The sequence below is a fragment of the Diorhabda carinulata genome, chromosome X, assembly GCF_026250575.1.
Source record: "Diorhabda carinulata isolate Delta chromosome X, icDioCari1.1, whole genome shotgun sequence".
Taxonomy (NCBI): domain Eukaryota; kingdom Metazoa; phylum Arthropoda; class Insecta; order Coleoptera; family Chrysomelidae; genus Diorhabda; species Diorhabda carinulata.
In genome coordinates this window covers 15,840,392-15,858,523 of record NC_079472.1, presented here as the reverse complement: position 1 = coordinate 15,858,523, position 18,132 = coordinate 15,840,392, and the positions used below count along the sequence as shown (strand labels likewise).

The following is an 18,132-nucleotide window of genomic DNA, read 5'->3' as shown; positions in this document are numbered from 1 at the left end:
CAGACGCTCCCACTTGTATGGGCACCTATAGCTTGCCTACTCTATCTGTAATATCTCTATGGTGTGGGCAGGTATCCATGCAGGAGATCTCGTAGATCCGTGCTTTTTTGAGGATCACATGTAGGGGCCAAAGTTATCTGGATATGCTCGAAGATTTACGATCCAACTCGCGGACATCCATCATTTCATGCAGGATGGAGCTTCGCCGCACTACGCATTATGTGTGCGCAAGTCGATTCTATCTGCTACTCATGCCAAAGGTTAAACTCTGTGGTGACACTATTTCTTACATTTGCTGTTTTACAGTTGCCAGGTTGGATGGTAGCTAAAATTAAGGACTCTACTGCTACCCCACTACAACATTATCTCAACTTGAACCTCAGTTTAAGGGTTACAACAATCCTGGCTTTCAATAGATAAGTTTCAGTTCTTATCTTTGGTATATACATATATAAATGAGGGTTGTTGTCAACTTATAACTGCTTTGTATTTGTTGTACTCTCCTGGATACGCTGTTAATGCTAATTGTATTACTTTTTAAAATGAATTTATTATTTGCCGAACCGTTTGTTTATTATTTACAATTAATATTAATTTGGAGAATCGCGTTCAGAGATAGTTTCATTTTTATTAATTTCGAAAGTGTTTCACCTTTTTCTTTACTTTAAATTTCGTTCTATTAAAAAACTTGTGACATCCAATTTGATATTTATTGTTCACTCTATCCAATTATATGAATATATACACTTCAGCTGAAGCCAAATACAATTTCCTGAGGAAGAGTCTCCAGTCGGGGCCATTAAGATTACAACTTTTTATGGGACGAAATTTATTAAATTAAATGAAATCTCGTCCGTATAAAAAGAACTAAAAACGAGAATCAGTATTTCCCGACACAAATTTTTAGTTTTCCTCTTTTTTCTATTCAAATTGTCAAAAAAAACAAAATGAATATATCACATTTTATAGGTTACAATAAACGAACTACTGGAAGTAGTTCGAATAACCTGATAATATTCTCATATCATCAAACTAAAAAGAAGAAGAAGATTTGTGGTTATGAATTTTGAATTAGTTGTTTATTTTTTCGGATGGACTTTATTAGTTATATATTCAGTTTACTGTTTTTCATTTAACTCTTTTCAATGTAAAAATAGTAAATATATATCGTGAATATTCAAAAACTAACCGGTTTTTAGATTTCAGTTATTATGAAGACATTTACAATGATTTTACAGATGATTTATCATTTTTACCAAAAAGAGATAAATCTGATTTAGAATGGGAACTAATCGTATTTATGATGAAACAATATTTTTTATGGATTGCGGTTTATTTAATATTTTCATACTTCATTAAGAAACGGATAAAACATTTACAGGTTGGTCGTGAATTAACTACGAAAATTATATTTTGTTTTTAATTTTTTAGGTGCTACAATTATGGCAAATTCTTTTTACGACTACTTACATATTAATAAAATGGAATTATGTGTTTTTATTTTTAATATTACTACAGCCAATGGTATTTCATATTTGTAGCCATTTTAAATATAGAATTTATTCAGTGTGGATCACCTCTGGATTCTTCCTAATATTTTTAAATTATTTTAAATCAACAGTCAGCGGTGATTCGATAGTATTTCATTTACTCAACGTTGAAGATTTCGAATTGTATATCCTCATTTCCTCTCTTTTTTGGATTAATTTAAGATGCATAAGTTTTTATTTAGAAACTGATCAAAATTATAATTTACTTGAAGTTTTATCATACTGTCTTTATCCCCCAACAGTATTAACAGGTCCTTTTATTTTATATAAAGAATATCAAGCTAATTATTATTTCAAAGAAGTTTATTTGGTAACATTTAAGCAATTTTGTAAGAATATCTGCAGGACCATAATTTGGTATATTTTTTGTCACGTCTGTCTTCATTTCGTATATGTAAGTGCTGCAGGTTTTCATCCTCAGGTAAATATATATTTTTTTAAATAACAATCACCCTTGTGCTAAGATTACCATCTAATATTAAGATCAGTCTGCAACTTATAACACAAATTACAACTCTGTAACTAAGGTCTTACTTAACTTAATTTTGTACACTAACTAACATACACTTCAACACACATATTAATCTACTTTTAACAAACTCGAAAAGGTGACCAGATGAGTTCGAGAGTATACTCACGAAGCTTGTTGTATACAGAGTGGAGTTTTGTTCATCCAATACATTTTTTTATATTTAATTTGATGTCGTTCCATTTTCTTTTTATCTTGAGCTTTCCATCATCAAGAATGTTACTTTAATATGTTCCTCTATTTAAGATTTGTGTTCTTTTATTTTAACCCTCCATTTTTTGTCCACTATTTTATTAATTGATACTTATCTTTTTTTCTTTATGGCTATTTCCCACTTCTAGTATAGTAGTATCGTCACCATTTCCCAATTTAGGAATGTCATTCGTGTACAAGAGGTATATGAAAAGCCCAACACACTACTGTCTCAAGTTCAGGCTTCCTCTTGTTTAATTCTGAGATAAAGGACTCTGAAGTATCGGAGAACTGTATAGGCCTTATACCCCTTATACTTTATCGAATGCCTTTGCCACATCTAGAAATATTGTGGAACAAATTTTCTTTTCTTCTAGCAACTTTTATATTAGTAATTAGATCTAAACCTGAATTACTGTGATGGGATCATATTTTATTTTTCTATAAAGGAGAGTAAGGAAGAAACTTTGTGTGGGGTTTTCCCGGTTCAGGGATAATATTAAACTCTGCTACTTTTCACTAGATGTATCAGACGTGTTAGCTTATTTTTTTCTTTTTTCTGTAGTTGCTCTTTAAGTAAATATAAATGTATAAAATAAGTTATCGTATTCCTTTTAGATGATTAAACAATTCAATAGCTGGTCTTTATATGGTTATGGGTATGCGATGGGTCAGTTTTTTCACTTGAAATACGTTGTTTTATATGGTATGAGTACAAGTTTTGCATCTTTTGAAGATATTAAAGTTCCTTGTTTACCTAGATGTATCGGTAGAATACATTTGTACTCTGAAATGTGGAAGTTCTTTGATCCTGGATTATACAACTTTCTTATAAAGTGAGTTCTATTATTGCTTTATTATATTTAAAAAAATTTATGTCTTTTCAGAAGTATTTATCTACCGTTGACTAATATAACTACAAGTAAACCCATACGAAGTTTTATTTGTTTCTCTTTTGTTTATGTATGGCACGGTCTTGATATTCATATACTAATATGGGCGTTACTAAATTATTCTGGATTAATGATTGAGGATTTTTTATGGCCTAAAAAAGTAAACGAAAAGATAATTGTATATAAACAATCTTGGAAACGTAGAAAAGATTGTTTTATTGCAGCGTTTTTATTGGGATTATCTGCTATTTCGAATTTTTACTTTTTCGCTGGTGCAGACGTAGGACATTTGTTTTTTGAACGAATATTTTCAGGTAATGGCCTTTTCCTAAGTAATTTTCATGTAAAATGTTCATATATTTTCAGATTATTATGGGAACGTCATATTAATTGTGGCTCTTTATTGTTGCTGCCAAATTTCTTATGAATTGAAATTCCTTCCAGCTAATAAAATGTAGAATATATTTGAATATACTTTGAAATGGATAAATAAATAAACAATATATATATATTATAAAACGTTTTTCTATACTTTATATAAAATCTTAATTTTGTAGTAAGTAAAATTTTAAATGAAATTCTCTGTATATAGAAATGTGAAAGGTTCCCCCACAGAATAAAAGGTTTTCAAATAGCAATAAACAATATTTATATTGTTAGCGAATACCAAAACAGGGCTCAAAAAATATATATAAATAAACAGATAGAAATGTTAATTTTTACCTGCCTTTCGAAACTAATTTTTTATCAATAGAGATCTATGACTAACTATTTTATACTAAAAAAAAAGTCTAAAAAGTAAAAAGTTGAGAGAAAAAACATTTCCAGTGAATTTCATTGTTTGTTATTAATTTTAAAAAGTAATTAATTGTCTTATCCAAATTTTCATTTCTGTAAAAACTAATTGTAATATTTGAAAAAGCAATAAAAGTACCTTGAAAACATTTCTGTATTCTTTCCAATTCAAAATCCTCTTCAATTCCACATTTCAATTGAATTTTTATAACAGAAACTTGGTACTGAACAAAAACTTTCGAAAATGGAAAATGTAATTATTTTTTTTCCTTACAAAATAAATTCATAATAATATTAGTAAATACATAAATAAATTTTTATTTTAATCTGGTTACTAAGGAGCTCTTTACCATACCGGCATTTTTTTGCCTACTCATTTCGAGTCTTTTTAAGGCTTCTTGTCGTTTCCTTTCAATAATATCCTGTTGTCTTTTGGCTTCCATTTTAGCCAAAGCTTGCAACCGTTTTTTTTCGATTTCTTGTTGTAAACAAACTAAAAATCCATCAAAAATATCACTAGAAATACACAATTTCACAATAACCTACGAAGTAGTAAATTTCAGCTCAAATCTCTTTTTTTTAATTAGGGAATTCAGTATTTAGGAACTAAAAAGATATATACAAGAGATAACAAATCCAAATAAATATGATTTTAGAATATTCCATATTTAAAAAGTACTTAAAATTGAACTTTTACAATAATTAACATCATTAAAATGAAAAAAAAACAATAAAATCCATGTTTTACAAATGGTTATCATACGAGGAAAATGATTGACTAAAAAAAATACTTTAAAGCTATTCAAATTTTATAAAAAAATAGATGAAACTTTTAGTAGAACCAATAAGAGAATGAAATCAATACTTGCCGATACAATTCTCAATATTGATTTTTAAAATATTTTCCCAACATGAAGTTATCCCATTTTTAAGGTTAGAATAAACGAACTACCGAAACTCAAAGTAGTTCAAATAACTTGCTCATATAGCCAGTATACTTGAAAAGTTCTCCACTAATACGAGATATTAGCAAAGATGAGCATCACTATTTTCAAATATCGGGATCCAAACAAAAGAAAACTTCATTTAGATTTGAATTTCTAGAGTAAAATGAATTATTTCAATAAACAACAGATTAGCATCATCAAATCAATCATGAAATTTTTGATCTTTAGAATTTGAGTGAATATGTACCAAATTACTTGTTTGCTAGTTAAATTTGAAAAAATTAAATAGTTCAAATCGATTAGACATTGTAACAAGAGAATATTGATCTTAATAAATAAAAATAAAGTGGAATTATAAGGCTGAATACACCCGGATCAACTCAAAAGAAACTCATTTCTGACCCAAATCACTGAACAGTTTGCAATGAGTAACAATCTTTGTATTTGAATGGGGAACTACAGATGGGGCAAATCGTTACCAACCAGTGCAACCGGTTTGAAGAAACTCGACCTGTTGATTTGATGGCAACTTGAATAACCTGACTTTCGAGGGTTTCAATGGATGAAGGTTATTTTGTTGTCGTCTGGTCACAACATAACAAATTTTTCACTTCAACAGGTCAGTAATTTGTAAAATTGCTGCCTTCATTTAATTTATTTTTGTGTCTTGGAACTACATTTGTTATTTTTTATGTAAAAAGCAAGCACAAGAGTGTGACTCATTCTATGGTGCCTGGGGATATTCATCTTGTTCTTCTGTAGGTTGTAGTGTTTGAGTTGTTGATTCCACAGGCTTGCGTTTCTCCAAAAATAGGAGTCCCCATAAATTGAAGGTCTTAAGCGTCTGCAGGCGAACTTGGTGTTCATGAGGCACGTCTGCCTGTTGATTAGGTATTGCTACTACTGCTCTAGGAGGGATTATATTGGATAGCTCAGAAAACCATCTACCATGGTAGTATATTGGTACAACAGAGTCAGGTCAGTGACTTTCCTTCCATGCTCTAGGCTGTACAAGTTTCTGATCAACTCTGGATATCATATAATTTGAATTGCTCTTTCTGTAATAGTCGAGTATTTTCATTTTAGGTCCATAGCCTTATAATTTCTCTCCACTTCATTTGGTCCCTTGTCCTCTGGTATCTTCCATGCAACTCGTTTCAAGAGTTTGTCTTGGTCCATTAATTCTAAGTGACCTAGTTATTGTAACTTTTTTGTCTTTATAAACGTGCTGAACTGACACACTGAAAAATATATAGATTTCATGGTTTGATCTTATTTCCCATCCTAATTCTTTCTGCTTTCCTCCAAACATTCTTAATATTTTTCTCTCCCAATTTCTGTTTAGTTTTATTCGTCATTATCCAGGTTTCACAGGCGTATGTCAGGGTGGGTCTTAAAATTTTCTTATAAATTCAAACTTTCATAGATCTGGATATCTCTTTCAATGTTAATATTTTTCTAAGGTTACCTGCACAGCTGAAACTTTTGGCAATTCTTAGTTTGATTTTCTTTTCTTCTTGGCATTTATTATCTTGTGGTATGCCCAAATACAAAAAATTTTTTACTTCCCCAAATTCTATTAACGTCCCATCATGTTTATGTATTTTGAAATTGTTTTTTGTCCTGCTCCTACATTTATTCTTTATTTTCATTTGATTTGTCGTTATCGTAGTGTAGGCCTATCTATTCTTCTGCTGGTGTTATTAGTTGCTGCTTCTTGCTATTAACGTCACATCATCAGCATAAGCTAAGCATTGATGACTTTTGTTAAATATCATGCCCTTTCTGTTGATACTGGTTCTTCTTATTATACCTTCCAAAGCTAGATTAAATAAAACCATGTTGATAGAGGGTCACTTTGTCTTAATCCTTGTTGTGTTTTGAAAGGATCACTTTTCTTGTTATTCATTTTTACTGTATTGGTTATGTCCTCTAATGTAATCTTAATTAGTTGAATTAGTTTGTTTAGAATTTCCAATTCTCGTCATATTTGAATCAACTTTTTTCTGTTGACACTATCATAACCTCTTTTGAAATCAACAAAAAGGATGTATGTTGGTATCTCATATTCTTTATCCAGTTATTACTTGTTTTATCATAAAAAATTGGTCGGATATTCCTCTGCCTTGTCTAAACCCTCCAATACAATTATTTGTTTATTTTTGAGTCAAGTTTCTATCATAATCGAGTCTGCTGTATGTGCAAAAACATGTCACTAATCTGTTGACAACCAGTTATTCACTTTTGAGTAGTTTCTTTTTGGTTGTTCCATGTATATTGGGAGTAAAGAATCACAATTATACTTACTAAAATGTCTATCAAGTTTTCGTTTTGATTCTAGTTTTGCTAAAGCTTCCTTCCTCTTTTGTTCTATCTGTTGTTGAGTACATTTTCTTGAAACTGAAATAATAATGAGAAATCATTCATCAAGAAAGAAAATGTTTTTGAAGCTAACCTTACTTTGTGATATACTATTAGCTATTTCGAAACTTTGGGTCCTATGGAATTCTACTTTTCCTGAATTTGTCTGTATCTGTGTTGAGGTGTATATGTATTGTTCATTTTTGATACATTCTTCTTTAGGACTATCTCCAGTTAATTTATCAACGTCCACGCTTCTTAATAAATCGTCAAACGAATCATTTGCTAGGGCTTTTTCTCTGGGACTGGTTTTTTTAAATTTTATTTGATTATTTCTTACAGGACTTTTGTTGTTGTTTTCTTGATCATCACTGGTTTTTAAATTACATTTATCATCCACTTTTTTATCACTAGTTTTTAAATTAGCCTTATCATCACTAGAATTTAACTGTTCTGCAACTTGTTGACTAATAGCAAATAATTTCTCATTTATTTCATCATCCATTAACTCATCAAACTCTTCGTCATTTAATTTCTGTTTAGGTGCATCTAATAATAATATACCAGTTAATGATTTATATTCGGATTGTTTCACTGGGGAAGTTTTAGGATTTTCTTCACGGTCTGGTAGAGTTAATTCGTTTAGTGACTATAAAAATTAAATATTATTAATTTTATTAACAACTAAATAAGATAACACATACCTGTAATTCTTTTCTCAATTTTTCATAATCTTGTACAGAGGGATGTTTCTTAATTGGTTTTTTAGAAGATTGCAACAACCGTTTTTGGCATTTTCTTGGGTGTTTTTTACCTTGTGGCGAGTTCCAATCCCACACCACATCTATACCATCAGTGGATTCTTGTGTACAAGCTATTTGGAGTGGACTATTTTCATTGTCTATACCTGGTAGTACGTTTGGGGAGGGACTCCCTTAGGAGAAAATAAAAATTACATTTTTTTACAAAAAAATTTTTTATTTCTACTCACTTATCGATCTAATATTCGACCTATTGTATGAATGTTGATCATATAATGTAGTTTCCATTTTAATAAAAATTTTAAAAAAGAAATGAAAACAAAACTAACTCTTACAAATGACAGTTGATGACATTCATCACATTTGTTTCTTCTTTTTATTCAGTATGAGATTTTATACCTACCAATACACATACAGAAACGGTCACGTCATATTTCATAACCTCAATTTGTAATTACAAAATGTAACAAATAATTTGTTCGAATTTTCGAAAACATGAAATACCGCACTACGCCTTATCGTTTTTTGCAAAAAAATTGGCTTCTGGTCGGTATTTTATGTTGTATTTTTACAGCTGCCATTTATCCCAAATTGGGATCTAAACAAGGTACAATCTTTCGTAATCTTGGCAGTACCGAATCTAACTGTAAACATGTTTAAGGACCTTTACGCACCGAATACACTGTAAAATATGGAGCTGTATTTATTATATTCCTCATAAGTGGATTATCTTTAAAAACTGATACTATATTCAAGACTATACAGCAATATAAACTACATTCCTTCATTCAATGTTTTACATTCCTCTTCGTACCTCTATTTGCAATTATATTTATTAAGTTTTTGTCTATATTCGGCGTACATCCATGGGTTCTTAAAGGGTAAATACTATTAAACATTCAAATTAATCAATTTAACGATTATATCAATTTAATAGGATCATAACTGTGGCGAGTATGCCACCACCAGTTTCATCTGCTGTTATTTTAACCAGAGCTGCACAAGGCAACGAAACAGCTGCTATTTTTAATTCTATATTAGGTAGTTTCTTGGGCATTGTAATTACACCTATTTTATTACTATTTCAAGTGAGTACATTTGAATTTTGAAGACTGAATTATTATTATTACTACAGTAATTTATAGACTCTTTAGTATGGATATTACCAACTGTTTTTACTTTTAAATTCCAGCTTGGGTCTACTACTGTGGTGCCTCTTTTAGATACAATATTCCAATTAACAACTTCCGTACTTTTACCTCTAATAATTGGTCAATATTTGAAGACATACACTGATGTAAACATTCACAAATTGCCTTTAAGTACAATAAGTCAAAGTGCCCTGCTCTTTGTTATTTACACTACATTTTGTGATACTTTTCTAGTTCCAGAAACAGGACTTTCTGCTTTGGATGTCCTATTTACTGTATTTTCAGGTTTGTATATTATTTTTATCGTAGAAAGTCTCTTTTTGTACAGACATAAAACTATTGGATTCTTCGAATTTCTTTCATATCAGTGGCATTGAAAAAATTATTATTTGATTTTGATTATTATTTAAGTCTTGCGTAGTAGTATTCTTAAAGTTATAATCAGCTCCTTATCTATCTATATATCTAGCAATGTTACTGGACTATCTAAACTTTGCATATCAGTTTCCGACAAATTTTTGTCAAGCATTATTGCTGATAAAAAAAATTTTCCCCAGTTCTATCATGAATTGTGGTGCATATTCCCTTTCAACAAAATCAGTATATGGATACCAGGGACTTACCAGGAAAAATAGGGTAAAATCCAATTTATGTGTGCTATGAGGACCAGCTATGTGTTACCTAGTAAGTCTAGGATTTTTAAAGGATTCCTAGACACACTGGAGTAGAGGGAAACGAAATAGCTGACAGACTTGCTGTAATAGTAGGTGCATACAAACCCTTCATAGGATCTGAACCTTTTTGTTGTATCGGTTACAGTAGAATTTAGAAAAAAATGGAAAAGAAGGTAGATGGGGGTAAAAACTACTGGGATAATCTACAGAGAACCAGAGAAGATCTGCTGAATGTGTCCACCTAGGTAACAGCAACATTATTCTTATCGGAGCACTGACGTCTCAATGGACATGTGAAAGGCTACGTTTAGAAGAGACTGCAATGTACAGATTCAACGCACTGCACTTAAGAGTGTTTGAAATAAAAGACGAAGATCAATGAAAATGGGATAAAAGGCAATTTATGTGCACCAAGAGGGTTTAGCTATCTGTGAATTGAGGTATTTTTAAAGGTCTTCTGGCAGTAGTGAATCTTCGATAAAATCTGCTTTCTAAAATCAACCCCTAGACCTATTTTTTATGATTTTGTTGATGAATTATCTTGATTTTAGGTCTTTATCAATTAAAATTTCATCTAAAAACATTTATTATTAATGTTTTGATAACTGAGACATTTGTTTTGTTAATAAAATTGATTTGGGTATAATTATTGAGTAATTATTAATTATGAGCAAAATTGAATGCACAGGTTATGCTAAACTTTGTATTGTCTTACAAGGGGGTCAAGAGATTTACCGGTGTGTGTCTTATATTAAAACTAAGACACTACCTGTATTGTTGAGATTATTGCAAATTTACATTCAAAGATAGTAATATTGTTTGATTTTTAGTTCTTCTGATGCAGCTGACTCTGATGTTAATCAGCTTCAATATATCCAGCAGATTTAGAAGATATTTCAGTCCTCAAGATATCATAGCCATAGTATTTTGTTCCACACACAAATCTCTCACTTTGGGTATACCGATTCTTCGTATAATGTTTCATGGTTATTCCCACTTGAGTCAGATAAGTTTACCACTTCTGGTCTACCACCCGACTCAAATAATATTGGGGGGGCTCGTAGTGCCTCAACTCAAAGATTGGACGCACATGCAAGGATCAAAACGACCACCAATTTAAATTTAATGATATTTTTGCTCCATTATTCAATATATTCAAATTATTAAAGAAAACATTTCATATTTTTTTTGATAGTTTTATTTTTGAAAATCATATTCATATGATACAGAGGTAATCACATAGTTACAATGTATTTGTTCGAAAATTGAATCGAACTATTTCCGTTTATTTTTGTATACAGGGAAAACCAAATTTGTTAATATGATTACATTAAATATTTTCGTTTAATTTGTGAAAGTAATAAGAGGCATTAAATTACGAGTATAAATCTGGTTTTCTTTCCCCATGTCCTGTATCAATTTCTGGCCAAGGTCTTTTCTGTCTCCTGTAAAAGGGTTCGTGTAAATCGTGTTCTTGTCTGTAGGGCCTTTTACATTTTTCAGGTTTGGGACATTGTTTACTAGGTTTTCTCCAATTAGGACACGGAGGTGGATGGCCTTTGTCATGTTCTTTAGCCAATTCCATTCCGTTCTGTAAATAAATTCAACATTTGCTTTTTTAGATGGTAAAAACACTAAAAAAATTTAAAGATTCAATTACAACAAAATAGTTCTTCAAATTTTTATTGAATCAATAAAAACAAATATAGTTGCTGCCTTTCGTCATCGGATCTTGCAGAACTTGAACTCTGAAAGAAAAAAATTGCAATTAAAGTAATAACCTACCCATAATCTTGTGTTTATAATTCTAGTTTTTCTACATTCGATTATAACTATTGATTTTTTTTAAAGCTCATTTTGTCCCTCTTGTTCTAAAACTTTTTGTTCTTCGTGGGCCACTTTCAAATTATTATTATCCCCCTACAATTACATTTCATCCATATCCCAAAAATTTGTCAAAAAATGTGTAGATCTAAAGACGGGAATTTGTGTCTAGTCGTCTCTTCAGGAACTTCTGGCGGTTCATTTGAACTACTTTAGGAATCACTGATCTAAATATGGAAATTCATCTATAGACTCCTAGTTTGAGCCTTCAGGGACCTCCGACGAATCATTCTGACAACTCCAATCCAATATTGAATAAATGCTTAAACCCCCTTCGAGTCATTCCTCTAGATCTATGGGTGTTCATTTGAACTACTTTGAGAATCGCTCATCTAACAGTCATTGTATGAACAAAAAAATGGATTTTTTTCTAACTTTTAGTTACTAAATGAATTAATATACAAACTTTCAATTGACCAAAATGTTGAAGACAATTTATATACAGGGGCAGTCAAATATAAATGATTATTGATAAGTTATCGAATTAAGTCCGCAAAAATGATAAATACAGTATAAAATTTCTATTTTTAATTAGCGAAAAATATTCAATAACATTTTAATATGACCATAGAAAAGTTATTTGTATTTTTCACATACATGTCCAAAACGTAAATTTTATACGAAAAATCTTATTTTACTTACGGTTATTTTCAAATATTATCATGATTAGGTGAATCTGGAACAAATACTTTCGGTTTGTCTCTCCTTCTTAGTGGTTCACGTCCGCAACAAGGATCCTTTGGTTTGTAGCGTGGCTAAAAACGGGATAAAATTCTACAGAGGTGGGATATAAACTTACTTATAAAATCTATACAAGTTACAAAATAACCATTCTTCGAAGGAAAGAACAACTTTCAACTCGAAGTAAACAAATTATAAAAAAGATTAATTCGAGATGTCAGTGAATTTCTTCGAGAACTTGCATTTTTCATGAAATGTCACATTGCATTTATAAAAAAATGCAAGTTCCGTTCGTTTTGCAATTTTATTGAAAAATTTCTGCACTTACCATCGAAAAAACAAATTATATATCGATTGATACACCCACTTTTCACTATACACTTAAGGAACTTACAAATTTTAAAAAATGCATCGTGACAAGTCCGAAATGGATTTATACGGGGTGATACAACAATTACGTGCCTTGGTAAGTATTAATATTATTATGTAGTGACTCAAATGCGTCAAAATATTACACATGTCGAAATTATTGATAGTTTTTTTATAGTGTGTACAAAAAAAAACTATTATGATCACATATAGTGCTAAAAAATACCAGGATAATCAACATATATGTTTTATTATATGGGATATCGAAAAAAAAACAGGATAAATTATACTATAGTAAATGTAATTTGATTGTGTTAAAATACACAGGACGATTAGTCTAAAAATACCGGTAAACATAGTATTTTTGCTCGCCCTGTATTAGATTTAAAGAATAATAGAAAAATAAATGTCTAATAATTTTAAAAACTTCTAATATTTCGTTTCCTCTCAAGACATTTTTTTTGTACAGGTTGTTAAGATACTATACACGAACAGACCATCAATCTAATATTATAAATAACATGAAATTTTACGACTATTAGTTGTCAAAGTTTTGCTTTTACTGTTAAAAAAATACACTTCTGGTTAACAAATGGCGACACCAATCATGAAACAGCAGTTAAAATTTGAGCTTAATCTTTTGACCTACAGATTATTATATATCTTAAAGGAAACAAAATTCTGAAATATCAAAACCCAACTCAACCGTTTGGACTATCAATGGCCAGATGAAACCTTATTTAATGGAATAAATCTTCTACTGAATGGTAGATGGCGAAACAAATCAATATATAAAATAAAATTACGAGTAAACAAATGCTTGGACTATCAATGGCCAAATGAAGCTCATTTAAATGAATAAATCTTCTACCTACTGGTAGATAGCGAAACAAATCAATATATGAAATAAAATTACAAATAAACAAATGTTTGGAGTATTAATGGTGTACCTAATGTTCCTATTAATACAACTACTTCTACTGACTGAGAGATGGCGAAACAGATCAATGTATGAAATTACAAAACAAATTTTTGGACTATAAATGGTGGATTTAATGTTCTTTCCAATAAATTTACTGCTACTACAGACGCACAGATGGCGTCACAGATTATTAATTGTTAATAATAGTGCAAAACTATTAGATCGCGCTACTGCTTCTGAAGAAATTTGTAAAAAAACATTATAAAAAGCTGCTATTGCAACGTTACGAGTACAGTTTAGCAATATATTTTCAACATTTACGTGCTATATAATATGTTTATAAATAAAATTACGTTCCCGAATTGTTTGTTATTGTAAAAAATTATTGAACAAGACGGACACATTTGAGAGTTTAACCCCATAAGAGAGAGAGTTCTCCTTACTCCCACCTTTTATAGTTTCGATTATTAATGGCCGAATGCTTCCTCTAACTCATCGACAGATGGCGACACAAACAATATTAAAACATTTTCAATATTTGGACTATTGGTTGTCAACTTATTGGTGTTTTCAATGATATATTGAATTTCTGTATAATTATCATCATCACCCGGTATAAACCGCATTTAAAATTATTTTCTCTTTCGTTTTTTCAGACTCACATCGATCTTCAAATCGGTATCGGGACATTTCGGTCGATAGCAATCGCCTCTTGTACACCTATCCTTTTTTTTACTACATTCGTAACTCACGTTAGACAGAGTCGCATTAATCGGACTTGCGCATTTCTTGTTACACGAGCCGTCGCAACCGTCCGGTACCATTTTACGTTTCTTCCTCCTACAGTTGGGTTTGTGGCACTGTTTGTGCCTAATGCTTTCGTAGTCCATCTGTTTTTTGTCGAATGGCAACTGAAATTTCGTTAAAAATGAAGACGGCTCTTCCAACAACGCGATACGTCCAACAAAAATTATTCGCATCAAAATTTTCGACTTACTTTGAGACAGCAGCTGTTATCTGGCGTTATCCTGTCTTCATTGCAAATGTCTTCTTTCTTCGTCTGGATTGCTGCGGCGGGAGTTTGTTCTTCCACTGGGATAATTACGCTCCAATCTTCGGGTACGACGTTGTTCTTGTCGGCCCACATGCGGTAAACGTCCACCCATCGATCTTTCGCCTTTTTTTCTTTGTCGCACTTTTTCCTTTCAAACGGAGGTGGACACGGTCCTTTTTGCGGTTCCGGGCACGGTTCCGTCTTTTGGATTCTGTCACATTTACCCGGAGGACGTTTACAAGGTGGCTAAGCAAAAAAAGAAAAAATAAGGTTATCGTAACACCCTATATATAAAAATAAATTACCTTTTTGGCGTCACAATTAATAGGTACCTGGAAAAAATGTCAAAAAATCAGTATTTTCAAAAAAAAAATTGAAAATAAGAAAAAACTAACCAAATTCTGTGTGATATTCAATAAAGGTACGTCGACGGTGGTTGGGAAACGATAGAAAGCTGCGCGGGTACCGGTGTGGTATCTTCTCTTGGGATATTTCAAATTGTCGACTCCACCGCACTTGCTCCAAGGACATTGCATACATTCCGATGGATCGTCCTCTAACCTCTCTGCGCATAATTCGCTGTAACTTGGATACGGCGCCAACTTCTTTTTACAACATGGCTAAAAGTTGGACGTTTACGTCTTAATACCATTTGCAGCAATACCTAACCTCATTTTTTCAAATTATCTACTATAAATAAGTTTTCGATGTATTTCGATTTTATCAGAATATCATATATTGAAAGAAACTTAAAATCAACATGACTCATCAAGAAAAAAAAGTAGTTATAAACTCCAACTAATTTATTCACTATTTTTAATCAATTTTATTGAAATTAAATCGAGACATTCTTATTATAACATCTGACAACAACGCGGCATGTTCACAACTATTTATTTAGGAAAATTCCAATGATTTTGTCAGAAATATAAAAAAAGTATGGCAACACTGGTTTGTACGAACGTGAAGGTCGACTTGGCGCGCGCGCCTTTAAGTTATAGTACAGTCAAATGGTGTTTTATCTTTCAGGTAATTTATTTGATTCTAATTTTAATGTTATAATTGAAATAGCAGAAGTTAAATTCTGCTATTTACAGGGTAATTTAATCGATTTAAAAAGTAGTATTTACAACATAAATTTTGATTCACCGAATAAAAAAAATTTTGAAATCATTCAAAACTGAATAATTATAATTATAATAGGGCATCAGTTTAACAAATATTTTCGGCTCCAAATAATAATTTTGAGCATTCTTGCAAATGAAAGTATTTAATTTCAAGTTTAGGAAAAATAATTGATAAGAAAAATAATTATCAATAATAAAATTGGCAACACCTAATATATAATTGGGCCTTCCAAACCTCGTATGCATCCATATTGTGGATTTTTTTGTGTTTATATGACGTATTTTATAAGGGTAGATTAACTTTGGAAACATCCGAATGTACTCCTTTTTAGCATCGCGACTATACCTCGTATAACGGCCGAACTTATAATTTTCTCGACCCCCAACAATATCCTTATGGTGTCACTGAAGGTTGGTGGACCCATATTGATGGATGCATCAGGCTATGAGGATAGATTACTTTTGAAAATGCCTTTTCAATTATATTATATTTTCAATTATAACTCGTATTGTGATGTCTTCACGACTATACCCTGTATTCAACACAAATAAAATTCAGCTCGCCACGTCACATAAACACATTAAATTCGAGGATGACCGTGTACTAACCTAATCTACATTTGGTAAATAACTGAGATAATAAAAAAATTATTCTTAATGTAAATCCCGCATTTAAAAATTTCAATTATAAGCTAATATATTTACATAAAATTGTATTTATACTTACATCAGTATACGGTTTTGCACAATCCAAATTATCAGCTTGAGGGGGACAATTATGTAGTTGCCATTTGGGACAAGCTTTGCAACTTTTTTTGGCAGGAGGACAATTTTCTGCATCCATCTGATTTCCCCATTTTTTATTGGAATAATGTCTAGTGGAAGACTGCAACGTGGAGAAATGTCGAGCTTGTGCCGTTAGCCCGTCTGTTTGAACTAAATTGCTGAAGAGGTAATCTGAGAACTTTTTTCTTGGAAATACATCGTTGGTACTATAAAAAAAAGTGTTAATACAACATCATCTTAATTATTCCTGAAAATTTACTTACTTAGTTTGTTGAAATGACGGTTTTTTAATTTCAATTATCTTTTGATATGTAGAGAACGCCGGCAACAGTGCAGGCTGCAAATTACTGTTGACAAATTCTTTTTCTAACAGATTTTTAGTTAATTTCAATAAAGTTACTTTTTTCTTAGTTACATTTTGTGTAAATGTTCTAGTTACATTGGAGAAAATGGGTGATACTATTTTTGAATTGTATCTGTAATGCTAAAAATAATTAAATACATAAATAAAAAATAATAATTACGATATTATCCACTATTTATAGAAAAATTAATAGGAAACGTTTATCATTATCTAATAATTAAATAATATAATTGGATACTTACTTTGAATAGAATTTCACGGAAAATTTTGTCGGATCTTGCAGCCATTCTGGCTTTGATGTTTGATGAATAGAATTTCAAATGTTTTAAACAATAAATTTGTACATAGTTACGTAGCTATAACGATCTTCAAAATTAATATATCAGCCAACCACATTGCTGTTTCCTATATTCAAACGTATATTTCCGTAATTAGTCAACACATACCTTTTAAATAGTACCATTAAATATATAATGAACAAAATCATATTATTTATTGTAATATCTAATAATTATAAATGGCGGGAAACATCAGTGAATAAGAAGAAATTGACGTAGCACATTCGCATCAAGATAATAGATAAAATAATAGTATAGAGTGTATTAATCTGAATGGAACAAAATATTCTGGTTTATGGAGCTGACAAATGAACGTACTTGTTACTGAGAAATGACAGTGACAGAAAGTACAGAACATACCCGAAGATCTGTGCTAGAAAGTCTAAGAGCAGATTTAATATTACGTTACAGTAAGAGAAATTATAGATGACGAAGAATATTTCAAATAATATAATAAAAGGTATAATTTTAAATTATTATTATAACTAATATATCCATTTATAAATAGCAGCAAACTCTTTATGTTCATAATAAGAAGAAATTTCAAAATGATTCTGTTTTATGGTAGCATCAAACTAACGGACTTTTTACTGAAGTAATGAATAAGTAAATGACAGTGACAGATGAGATGAAGCGCGGTAAACATATTTTTAAGTATACGAAGTGTTTTGTAAAATTCATTCGAACATTAAGAAAAATTTTAGGAAATAGTTTTGGAATGGAAGGTTTAGATGTCGAAGTAATAAAATACGAG

The 18,132-nt window shown here is 30.8% G+C and overlaps 4 protein-coding genes across 9 annotated transcripts; 2 read left to right on the top strand and 2 right to left on the bottom strand.

Moving 5' to 3' along the window:
* The first annotated feature begins 1,045 nt into the window (after nucleotides 1-1,045).
* Nucleotides 1,046-4,105, top strand: LOC130901910 (protein-cysteine N-palmitoyltransferase Rasp). 3 transcript variants are annotated; one of them, XM_057813592.1, is made up of 6 exons: nucleotides 1,046-1,147; nucleotides 1,200-1,381; nucleotides 1,432-1,971; nucleotides 2,890-3,107; nucleotides 3,159-3,478; nucleotides 3,531-4,105. In XM_057813592.1, exons 1-6 carry the CDS (start codon nucleotides 1,060-1,062, stop codon nucleotides 3,620-3,622), a joined length of 1,440 nt encoding a protein of 479 aa, XP_057669575.1. In that variant the 5' UTR covers nucleotides 1,046-1,059; the 3' UTR covers nucleotides 3,623-4,105. The 3 variants fall into 3 exon arrangements, with proteins under 3 accessions (XP_057669575.1, XP_057669577.1, XP_057669576.1); XM_057813593.1 differs by having other exon boundaries at nucleotides 1,126-1,147; nucleotides 1,207-1,381; XM_057813594.1 differs by lacking the exon at nucleotides 1,432-1,971.
* A 90-nt stretch (nucleotides 4,106-4,195) lies between these two features.
* On the bottom strand, nucleotides 4,196-8,410 carry LOC130901911 (uncharacterized). Its single transcript, XM_057813595.1, has 5 exons — nucleotides 8,259-8,410; nucleotides 7,972-8,201; nucleotides 7,367-7,916; nucleotides 7,214-7,306; nucleotides 4,196-4,452 (listed from the first exon to the last, which is right to left on the bottom strand). Exons 1-5 carry the CDS (start codon nucleotides 8,314-8,316, stop codon nucleotides 4,277-4,279), a joined length of 1,107 nt encoding a protein of 368 aa, XP_057669578.1. The 5' UTR covers nucleotides 8,317-8,410; the 3' UTR covers nucleotides 4,196-4,276.
* Nucleotides 8,407-11,039, top strand: LOC130901912 (sodium/bile acid cotransporter 7-like). Its single transcript, XM_057813596.1, has 5 exons — nucleotides 8,407-8,635; nucleotides 8,690-8,909; nucleotides 8,966-9,116; nucleotides 9,221-9,464; nucleotides 10,684-11,039. The coding sequence occupies exons 1-5, from the start codon at nucleotides 8,524-8,526 to the stop codon at nucleotides 10,971-10,973; spliced, it is 1,017 nt and encodes a 338-aa protein (XP_057669579.1). The 5' UTR covers nucleotides 8,407-8,523; the 3' UTR covers nucleotides 10,974-11,039.
* Nucleotides 11,040-11,137: 98 nt separating this feature from the next.
* LOC130901909 (uncharacterized) lies at nucleotides 11,138-17,593 on the bottom strand. 4 transcript variants are annotated; one of them, XM_057813588.1, is made up of 9 exons: nucleotides 17,283-17,366; nucleotides 16,940-17,160; nucleotides 16,618-16,882; nucleotides 15,159-15,383; nucleotides 15,069-15,095; nucleotides 14,707-15,009; nucleotides 14,372-14,620; nucleotides 12,380-12,492; nucleotides 11,521-11,601 (listed from the first exon to the last, which is right to left on the bottom strand). In XM_057813588.1, the coding sequence occupies exons 1-8, from the start codon at nucleotides 17,325-17,327 to the stop codon at nucleotides 12,388-12,390; spliced, it is 1,440 nt and encodes a 479-aa protein (XP_057669571.1). In that variant the 5' UTR covers nucleotides 17,328-17,366; the 3' UTR covers nucleotides 11,521-11,601; nucleotides 12,380-12,387. The 4 variants fall into 4 exon arrangements, with proteins under 4 accessions (XP_057669569.1, XP_057669570.1, XP_057669574.1 ...); XM_057813586.1 differs by lacking the exons at nucleotides 11,521-11,601; nucleotides 12,380-12,492 and adding an exon at nucleotides 11,138-11,444 and having other exon boundaries at nucleotides 17,283-17,564; XM_057813587.1 differs by lacking the exons at nucleotides 11,521-11,601; nucleotides 12,380-12,492 and adding an exon at nucleotides 11,138-11,444 and having other exon boundaries at nucleotides 14,462-14,620; nucleotides 17,283-17,367.
* Nucleotides 17,594-18,132: the final 539 nt, after the last annotated feature.

Coding starts and splice junctions, on each gene's coding strand:
- LOC130901910 (XM_057813592.1), top strand. CDS start 1,060: ATGAATTTTGAATTAGTTGTTTATTTTTTCGGATGGACTTTATTAGTT. Junction 1,382..1,431: donor AACGGATAAAACATTTACAG/GTTGGTCGTGAA, acceptor TTAATTTTTTAG/GTGCTACAATTATGGCAAAT. Junction 1,972..2,889: donor CTGCAGGTTTTCATCCTCAG/GTAAATATATAT, acceptor TATTCCTTTTAG/ATGATTAAACAATTCAATAG.
- LOC130901909 (XM_057813586.1), bottom strand. CDS start 17,327: ATGGCTGCAAGATCCGACAAAATTTTCCGTGAAATTCTATTCAAA. Junction 17,161..17,282: donor TCCGTGAAATTCTATTCAAA/GTAAGTATCCAA, acceptor AATTATTTTTAG/CATTACAGATACAATTCAAA. Junction 14,621..14,706: donor ATAACAGCTGCTGTCTCAAA/GTAAGTCGAAAA, acceptor ACGAAATTTCAG/TTGCCATTCGACAAAAAACA.
- LOC130901912 (XM_057813596.1), top strand. CDS start 8,524: ATGAAATACCGCACTACGCCTTATCGTTTTTTGCAAAAAAATTGGCTT. Junction 8,910..8,965: donor CATCCATGGGTTCTTAAAGG/GTAAATACTATT, acceptor TCAATTTAATAG/GATCATAACTGTGGCGAGTA. Junction 9,117..9,220: donor CTATTTTATTACTATTTCAA/GTGAGTACATTT, acceptor TTTAAATTCCAG/CTTGGGTCTACTACTGTGGT.
- LOC130901911 (XM_057813595.1), bottom strand. CDS start 8,316: ATGGAAACTACATTATATGATCAACATTCATACAATAGGTCGAATATT. Junction 8,202..8,258: donor GTCGAATATTAGATCGATAA/GTGAGTAGAAAT, acceptor TTTTCTCCTAAG/GGAGTCCCTCCCCAAACGTA. Junction 4,453..7,213: donor AAAACTTGATAGACATTTTA/GTAAGTATAATT, acceptor ATGGATTTTTAG/TTTGTTTACAACAAGAAATC.